Source organism: Pseudochaenichthys georgianus, chromosome 1 (genome assembly GCF_902827115.2).
Source record: "Pseudochaenichthys georgianus chromosome 1, fPseGeo1.2, whole genome shotgun sequence".
Taxonomy (NCBI): Eukaryota; Metazoa; Chordata; class Actinopteri; order Perciformes; family Channichthyidae; genus Pseudochaenichthys; species Pseudochaenichthys georgianus.
In genome coordinates, this window is record NC_047503.1 from 4,548,590 (window position 1) to 4,558,969 (window position 10,380).

At 39.4% G+C, this 10,380-nt stretch overlaps 1 protein-coding gene across 1 annotated transcript in view; it reads right to left on the minus strand.

Annotated features, from left to right (window-relative positions):
• Window positions 1-6,158, minus strand: part of LOC117455656 (potassium voltage-gated channel subfamily KQT member 5-like) — a 148,443-nt gene extending 142,285 nt beyond the window's left edge. The window contains 1 exon segment of the mRNA XM_034095249.2: window positions 5,732-6,158. Within this exon segment, the coding sequence (XP_033951140.1) occupies window positions 5,732-6,063 (332 nt within the window). The 5' untranslated portion in view covers window positions 6,064-6,158.
• Window positions 6,159-10,380: the final 4,222 nt, after the last annotated feature.

Consider the following 10,380-nt stretch of genomic DNA (forward strand, 5'->3'; position numbering starts at 1 on the left):
ACAAATAATACATAATATTTATAGCTGTTTTCTTAGTGGTTAAATTGTTACCTTTTTGACATACTTGTACTTTACTTACTAACAATATGCTACGATACATACTGTATAACAAATTGTAAACAATTTCCCCACGGGGATTAATAAAGTATATCAAAATCAAAATAAAAAATACTTCAACTCCAGTACATTTTGGAGGTATATATTGCACTTATACTCCACTACATTTATTCAACACTTTTTACACATATAAACACATGATGTATGAAAAGATAAAGCACTGTACAACAAATGTACATAGTATTTTACAAAGTAAATTGTTGGACAATATTTAATTAGATTGTAGTAAATTATACAATTGGCTCCACATTGAAAACCCGTGTATCTGTTGGTTATTGAACAGCCTATCAAGTTCAATGTGTTGGAGCACCAACCAATAGAAGCACGAGTGTTACATAGTGATGGTCATCATGTCACCGAGGTAAACAAAAGAGTCCAACGGCGGCGTTTCAGGCAGGGGGGAGTGTCAACCACAAACAATACGGAGGCTAAATAAAGTTCTGATGAACATGTGACACGTTGTAACTCCAGTAGTGCAGACCGTTGTCAAGGGCTGTATAATGACTGTTGCTAAGGAGGATCAAGAAAGAGAAAGGAAAAGAGGTTAAAATAAAAAAAAATCTTAATAATGAAAATGTTTCAACGCAAATCCTAATGTTTTGCAAATTATTTGGCGGCAAATATTGAATTTACATTTACACCCTTTAATATTTGATTTGGTCTTTTAGATGAAGACCGCACACGGTTAATAAATAACTATTTTTCTGGCTAAAATACATATTTTTAAAAGTCAATCAAGGAGTAATCTTAATTTACGGTGTTTGAAGAGTAGATTAAAAAAATATTATTGCCACAAAAAATCAAAGTGTGGCTCAACACGCCGTGAAATGGGAAATGAGCTCTAATGAAGAGTGGGATTAAAGGAACTATAAATATGCTTGCCATGTTGTGTTTTTGGTGGTATTTGGTCGTCAACTTATTTTTGTTTGTGAAATGTTGAAGTGATCCTACTGACTGTATCTTTATTTCTTCTGTTTTTGTTTTGTTTTTGTCTGAGATGGGAATGTCATCTCCTATATCTCATTGTTATGTCCATTTGTGAAATTGTGCATCAGCTAAATCTGGCCTAAAATATGCCTTGTTATGCAATTAACTCACACATATTGCACAACAATAGGAATCAATATTTATTTAGACAATTAAAAAAACATTCATGCTTACAGAGTGGTGTAGGAATGAGTCCTAAAACCTGGAAATTAGTTAGCATTTTGCAACTACCAAAGCCAAGGTATTTTTTATTTCGTTTTTGGTTAAATGCCTGGAATATGGTCTGTGGTTAACACAAGCTTAAGAAATGCTCACGTGTTGTTACACGACATAAAATACTTCAGTAAATACCCCAATGGAGAATGTCCGAAGCTTCTATGTGTCATACAAAGAGTGGTTGCTATAAAGTGACCTAATGTGAACATTAGCCGCCTTTATCTTAGCAAGAAGTAAACACTCATCGGAACACGGTAGCTCTGCAGTGTTTAAGGACTTGTTAGTGGATCAGAAACTGTGCACAGAGTTGGACAGTGCTACCGTAAAATTGTTGTTGTGCAGTTCCAGCCGTTGGTGCGCCGTGGAATGGAGTTTTTTTTTGTTTTTTTAGAAGAAGAAATACGATAATTTTAAGTCAATAAAATCATTTCAATTAATATTGGGAGTCGATTCCTTAGTTTGTTTAGTACCTGGCCGTGTAATAAGCTAATGTGCAGCGACTTGGTCATTATGGGGAAAAGAACACCCTTCAGGCTCATCAAGATCAGCCTGACTGATTACGTAAAAACACGTACTATCGAGTTTTGTTTACACTTTGTCTCCGTCTAACTCTCTCATTCAAACGTCAATCAGTCACTCTGGGTTCCTGGCTGCTGCCCCCAACAGCTGCTTGGTGCGCCCCGAGCTGCTCCTATCACTTGCATTGAAGGGGTGCGGACTGCGCATGCACCACTTATAACGAGAGTCAATGGGCAAAGATGTCTGCGCCCCAAGCAGAAACATGTGACTTATCAGTAACTTTAGACATCGTAAAACTATTTTTATCGATATGTTATCGTAGATTATACATTTAACAGACACCAACTATATAATATGTACCTTGTTCATTAAAAAAAAATGTTTTGTAAGAATTTCATTACAAAACTAAAATATTCTTTAATGACAATCTAGAATGTGGGAAGAGGTGGGGCGGCGCCCCTAGCACCCCTATATTCCGGCCGCCACTGGTGGAGATTGTACTGCTGACCCAAACGTATAAGTATCATAAACGTGTGTTGCCAAATAACTTGTTTGTTGCAATATTTGGAAATGCAATGGAAATATCACATTGCTTCTCTTGGCTTTGCCAACTTCTGGGTCGTCCTGCAAAAATACGACATCACCGCACCACTCTATTGTGTAGCTTACCAACTGAAAGCAAGGCTATCAACTGCAACAATTGTCAGGTCAGCAGGACTTTCAAGGCCACGGGGCGTCACAGGAGAGAGAACTGAGGTATGAGTGGGAGTTCAGTACCTCCATGTCTCCAGCCCCCTGCCACAGCGATGAAAGACATTCATTCACCAACTTCCCAGGAATCCAGCCGAGCATTCCTAACCTTCACGATCACTCATCTGAGGAGATGGTCCGAGCACCTTTGTGGGTGTTCGTGAGTCTCTTAAAAAAATAAATGTAAATGACCATTTTTCCCTTTTAGCAAAAGTGTAAACTAAAGTGGACACCAAAGGCGCCTCTGAAGTGATGGTCCTTATAAAAGAGGGTGAGGACAGTCATCATTGAACTGGATGACCCCGATGGTGATCATCGACGTCATTACAAACCCTCTGTGAGTGTGGACAGGCCTCATAAAGACCGAGACACTTTTATACCACAATACATGTAATCTTCCTGCAGGGAATTATGATCCAACCGTGGATATGTTATATATGTTTTACAGCATTAGAACATCATGTTCATTTGGAGGATATTCTAATGTACAATAATTATGTTTCAAAATGCAGACTACGGGCTCTCAATAAGAAAATGTTGCTAATGGTGCACAGCAGATTAGATAAAGGGGTGATTATCAGATCTGGGTGTAAAAACAAACTCCTCCTGGGAAAATGCTGGACCCTGATTGGCAAGAAACAGCAGCTCCTCTAATTCAGTAAGGTAACAATTGAATTTAAGATGTGCAGTTCCTGTGCAAACTGGGCTGATTAGATAGACTTGTTGGAGTAAAGATATTCCACACAGTCCAGAATTTAAAACAGGTACAATCAATACAAAAACACGAAATCAGTAGATCCATTAACAGGGGGTGGAGAAAACTCCATCAATATCTCTGTGTCTTTCAACTTTGGGGAACTTTGTGATTCAAATTAGCATTTTTGAGCGAAAGGAAACTGTCTAAACATTTACAACCTCAGAGTTAACAGAGGGTCGGAGAGAGTCTAGAATGGAGGATAAATAATAAAGGTATTCTGTTGATTAAAGTATATGAAGGCCTAACCCAAGTCAATGGCATGGTGCAAAACTCTTCCATTTAGAGAAACGCGCTGCACAAACACAAATGTGCCAAAACACATGCAAACAACAAACGTCAAGTTGACCAAAAACATGTGCAGCATTTACTAAAAGCAATGCAAACAAAACGCTGCAAGAAGCTCAAAACACAACAGAAACGTGGACACTAAAACGTGACGCACAACGCTGGGACCGGAGAGCTTGTTGACGTTCAGGGATTATAAAGTTGGCCAACTGTCAATGGAAAAGTACATCAAATGTAAGTTTAAGTTGCTTATTTTAACAATGTCATCACATGATTCCTTCCGATATTGTCTCAGATCTGCTGTTAGCTAGCAAGCTAACCCAGCTAACCTAGTCATTTATAATATACTTACAAACACTGTGGTGAATTCCCATAACATAATTAAAGGTCCCATGTCATGGCCATTTCCACTGATCATAATTCCATTGTTGAGGTCTACTAGAATACATTTACATTGTTCAATGTTCCAAACTCACATTGGTTTCTCACAGCATCTCTGTATAGTCTGTGTATTCACTCTGTCCTACACGGCTTGTTGGAGCTCCTGCCCCCCTCCCCAAAACGCAAGAAAAAGTAATTACACTTGTTCCACTTTAAGAGTTCTAAGCTTTTGGTAATTATTTTGCCAATCATTTGTCAAAAAGAAAGAACATTTATATCTTTACGTAGGGCTAAACATGTTCAGCTTATTTAAACCAATGCACTAGCACTTACAAATCCTCTAAATGAAATGAAATGTAATATCTGAATAGAATCATGAATTACAATGATTTTAGCGCAGTAAAATGATGACAACGTTGTAATATGGCATATAGCTCAGGCTATAGCACTAGCATGTGCTTAGCTTGCTAGCGTGTTTAGCTTGCCAGCAACAGTCGGCAAGCTAAAGGCTAAACACACAAGCAAACCTTGAAAGAACTTGCTATGTCACTTATAACTTCTCTGTTCTGTTGAAACTTTTAGTCTGGAACATTCTGTAATAAGTGGAACGTTTTAAAACATGACTTCAAGTTAATTATAGGAATGTATAGAAACATACAGCTGCACATCACTGAGCATTTACACTTTCAAAATAAAAGCCATCAGTTTCTTGATCTGCTGGATCATGTGCTGAAGCAGCAGCTCGCCTCTCTCTCCAACCACTCCTCCTGGTGCACACATAACACCACGCACACACACACACACACACACACACACACACACACACACACACACACACACACACACACACACACACACACACACACACACACACACACACACACACACACACACACACACACACACACACACACACACACACACACACACACACACACACACACACACACACACACACACACACACACACACACACACACACACACACACGCACACACACACACACACACACACACACACACACACACACACACACACACACACACACACACACACACACACACACAATACATATGGTGCCCGACAATCAGCATGAGCCTCCACGTCCTTCCTCTCAGAGTCATGATGCCACAACAAGTCACACGCGGGAAATCAAATGCAGCTGGATGCCTCAAAGACGGAGAGGAAGACTTTGTTTTACAGTGAGAGAAACGTGATCACAGAGAGCCTCAAACATGTAGAAATGAATGTAAACACTACTACATGTTCATATTCAGTGAAACTGTAGTTGCCACTAACCCCAGAGTGGGTTAAACCTTTCATTTAATCTCAAATGCAAAACTGAAATAGTAGGGGGGTCTTACTGCATTTGCATTCACTGGGTCAATGAAACAGATGAGGGGATTCTTGGCTGGGAAGTTGCCCAAAGAAAAGCTCATCATGTGTTCCAACTGTAACTAAACACATTCACAAACTAGGCTCAATAAAGTAAATCTAATGTGTTCCAAGCTGCGCATGCATGACATCCATCACGTGGCACATGTCAGCCATCATATAGAAAAGTGATGTGTGCAAATAAATGTCACCACTGCTGTTTTAATTTAAGATTATGTTAGATTAAGAAGTGTGTGTTCCTGCAGAGGGGCTGAAGAGCATCAGCAGATGTGCAGCTTCACAACACACTACCCTGCATACAAATACAATTAAAAATAAACTCACACAAATGCGTGGTAGATGAACGCCCAGGCTCGCGGTCTCTCCAGCACGTTGTACAGGTAGTTTTGGAGCCGCCGGTAGCGCACGTTCCTGCGGCCGCTCTGCGCGCTGTAGATGAGCGGCTTCCCCAGCAGGCTGAGCCGCGCGCCCTGCTTCCCCCGCAGGCTCTCCGTCCCTGCGGCACCTGCCGACAGCAAGCCTTCTCCCGCGTTGTTCATCATCCTGTGCCCGGACTCCACATCCTTCAAGCCGTAGTCTTCAGTGCGGTGCACCGGCGATGTCCTCATCCAGAGCCCGGTGCCGCCGCCTTCGTCTCCGCTGTGGTTCCGGGGCATGGCATCACCAAAACTGGCATCAAGTGCTGCGCGGAGGTCTTTCCAAGCATGTGCCTAACACATTACACGTGTCTCTGACAGTGATCGCTGCCGGAGCCCGCGCTGCTAGCGGTCACACTTTGACCGCCCTCTTTCCGCATCAACCTCTCCTCGAATCATGCACTTATACAGCCGCGCGTAAAAGGTATCCACGCGCCTTCCTAGTGCACGTTGCTGTCCAATGTGACAACAAATAATAAGTGATAGATACACGGTGTGTCTAGGGAAGGTGAGGGGGGGGGGGGTATTTGTTAGCGTTACATGTCAACCCAGGCTCTCTTCCCAGTGCGCTTTACCGCCTGTTGCTTCAACACAAAGCTGCGCGTCCACGGCAGATGCACATCGGTGGTGTTCGTGCCCGAGAGTGACTTTATTTTTCTATATATACAGACACCAGTTTGATTCTCCCCCCCATCACATCCCTCAAGAATAAAGCTCTCATCCGCCAGCAGATGTTTTTTTTATTTCCTTGTGGTGGCGCTTTTACGCCAATGCAGCAGAAATGCAATTGAACAACCTTCGCTCCTGAAAAGCGTAATTTAATTTCCCGAAAAAGTTCCAAATTACACCAGCCTATCAGGTGACATGGGCTCTGATGGATTTTCCACATGGGTGACGGGAAAGGTAACCACTGAACATCTGCTATATATATATATATATATATATATATATATATATATATATATCAAGCTGTGACCAAATAAAGCTCCTTTAGTGATATGAGTTTTATCACATGTACTGAAACATGAATGAGACATTTCCCATGGTGCAGATGTAATATTAATATTATATATGCACAGATGAATGGAGATGCATCGGTCTGATCGGAGTAAACTGTTTTTAATCCAGAAGTTAAATGAACTGAACCTGCTTTGAGTCACTGTAGGTTAAAGTGATTAGATGAACTTCCGCTTCACACACTGTTTTTACTTTACAGAGTATTCTTCTTAAGCTTTTCGTCATGGAGCTGACAGGAGGAATCAAATAAAGCACTCGTTGCAAAGTTGGGGAATGTGTGTGTGGGTGACAGCTTTACCAGCAACAGGAGTCAGCATTCTGTCACAAATACTCAGTGTGTGAGAGACATGTATTCCACAGAAGCTGTGTGCTTCAGCCTCTGAAGGGGCTTCTGAAGGGGCTTCTCCCCCTCGGTCTCTCGGTCCCCAACAAAACTACGCCCTCTCCTGGAGACTGCAGCAAACACTCAGGTTGAATGTAAGGCAGGGGTGTCAAACTCAATTTCAACTCGGGCCACATTATTATCACGGTTGCACTCAAAGGGCCAGTTTTATATATAAGACTATACAAGAATAAATATTTAATATATATAAAATAATGTATTATTACATTATTGCCTCTGCATTGGATTATTATCGGATAGGGCAATAACTTCATAATTAACTACGTCTGAAAGCAGAAGTCTAGGGCAAACAATTGCAAGTGTCTTCAGTGCGCATGTCACAAAATGATTTAAAAAGAAAAGCCAAATTCTGTAAAAACAAAAAAATAAGTGACATTTTTGAAAAAAAATACATTTTGAAAAAAAAGTCAAATTCCGAGAAAAAAGTCTCATTTGAGATGCATTGTGGGACATGTAGTTTATGGGCAATGTGCTTCTGTAAAGCGGCATGTAACCGTATAATAAACATATTATATTCTTTGCACGCTCTTGTGGGGCCACATGAAATGAAGTCGCGGACCAGATTTGGCCCCCGGGCCTTGAGTTTGACACCCCTGATGTAAGGGAAGATTTGAATGCGTTGGGAGGGTTACTTTCAAAATGTATTCTGCTATAATACTAATTAACTGTAAATAATGTAATGTGTATCTTAATCAGAGGATCGAAATATGTAACCTGATTACTTTGTTACGTTTGGATAACCTTAATACCAAATGCAATTCCAATGAATAAAAGAGAAAATAAATATCAATAAGATGTTTCTTTCTTTGTTTATTTATATTAAGTTATATTTTTATTGTGTTTCAACTTGCTGATGTGGTTACAAAATGTCCCAATTTGGGATGAATAAAGTATATTTAATCTAATATAACATATCATACCCGATTTGCTGTACCACTTCATTTTCATTTGGTTATTTTTCATTATAAAACGGACAAGTCCAATCAAGCAATCTGATTGGTTCTTAGCCGTGATATACTGAGTGTATACCACGGGTAGAATTGTAAGTTACTTTTCACAACAAATCAGTATCCCTCCGCGTCTGAGAAAAACAGTATACCGTTGGGCTGAAAAGCAAACTGCTCCGCTTCGCGTCGGGCCGAACCACGCCCCTTAGCTGTGATATAATGAGCATATACCACGGCCTGTCGTGAGCTATTGCTTAAATATGCTTTATTATATTTTAATAACTGCCTTTGCTAAAATATCACTTGAAATAAAACTAATAACTGTTGGGAGGGTTACTTTTACACACACTATTTTATGAACATATACCTACTGAATTAAAAACAGAACAAATGAACCAAAAAAAGCATTAAGCCGATTGAGGCCAAAGCAATGTGTTGAATCTGAGCAAAGGCCGGAGTTCCAGATCAATCTTTTATTGTAATTCACTTATTGTATGTTGGTGGATTTGGCAGGAAAGTGCATAATAAATCAGTTAGTTCACGGATAAAAGTTATGTTTCAAATAAGATTTCAGCAAAGCCAGTTAACTTTAAACATAATTGAGCATAATAATGTCGGAATAACTAACCAAATGCAAATTTAACAGTACAAAATATAAGGATATTAGATTAAATACACTTTATTCATCCCAAATATGGACTTCTGTCAGAGGAGCAAGTTAAATGGGACAATTACAAATATGATAAAAACAGAATAACATAAAAACAAAACAGTAAATAGATAAATATCAGCATCTTAAGAAAACACAATGTAAAATATACAGAATTAGTTACAATATTTTAAAATGGCAGAATTACCTACAAACATAGGATGCTATCTAAAGTTTATTTTGTAGCATTATCATTAAAATGCAGAGAGGTAGTGTGAGTGATATGTGCAAATTGTTCAAGTATTGAGAGGAAGAAGTGTAAATTCCCACCCTATAAATCGCTGAAGCTGCTATACTGTGTATAATATGAAGGTTAAAGTGAGGCCTCCACCTCAGGTGCCTTAATACAGTAGATGTATGGGCTCCGCCCCTCCAGGAAGTAGGAGGCAGGTGGAGGAAGGTTGGAGCAAAACAACAAAACATCCCTGCCATAACATCTGCCTTTACGAACCTCTGTTGTTTGTGACACTATCATAAATGTGTTCTATATATTCATTGTGCAGGCCATGCATGACTCGTGATGTGTTCAGGGGTTGGACAGTTTAGCTTCATTTTGCAGTGGCCATTCAATTAGTATTTGCTTAGTACTTCAAATACTTTTTGCTTTTTTTCTAAAACATAAATGAAACTGAATCTTCAAACAACTTCAGTGAAGAAAATGTGTTATTATTTTTATAAATATGTTACTATTGCTTCCCTAATGTATTTTCTTTTTGATGCATTCACCAATGGCATCGGCACTCATATTTGTCATATCTCGTATAACATGAACGTTGAAGATGTGTCTGCAGCTGTGCTTCAGTCGGTCAAATAAAAAATAAAACTTCTATATATTAGTCTATTTTGAAGAAGTGAATTATACTTACTGGAGTGGCAATTGTTGCCGTTATGCGTAAATAAATATATGAAATATGATGATGTATACTTTAAAGACTCTTTTATAAATAGTTCTCGTCATTTTATTTTGTATGGCAAATTAAAAACATTTTTTATTCTCCAGCATTTTGTGAAGCAGTTTATAACAATGTTAAACTACACCCTAAAGTTACCATTATACAAATGATTAAACACACTTTTTCTTTTGTTATCATTTGATACATAGTGTACGGCTAACAAATAAGTCCATAACAAAACAATCCACACATCAGAAAAACTGTATATTCAAATAAAATCCCCTTTTCTCCATTTGTACACAGACATGAGTGATTAAAGCCTGAGCGGTCATGGTCCAGCAACACCAGAAACACCTTGTGACAGTCGGGGATATTTCTGTTGAAGGGGGACATTTCCTCTCGTTCCTCTTGAGAGAAAGCTGTGGTGAGTTCACAGAGTGCGCAGTTATCTTCTGATCTGGTCACATGATGCGTTCACTTCCTGCAGCAGGCCATGTCGAGCGTCTTCAAGTGAAGAAAGAAGAAACAGTCTCACGTCTTTATCCTGTCAGGAGACATAACTCAGCTTCCACATCCCTGTTCCCAAAG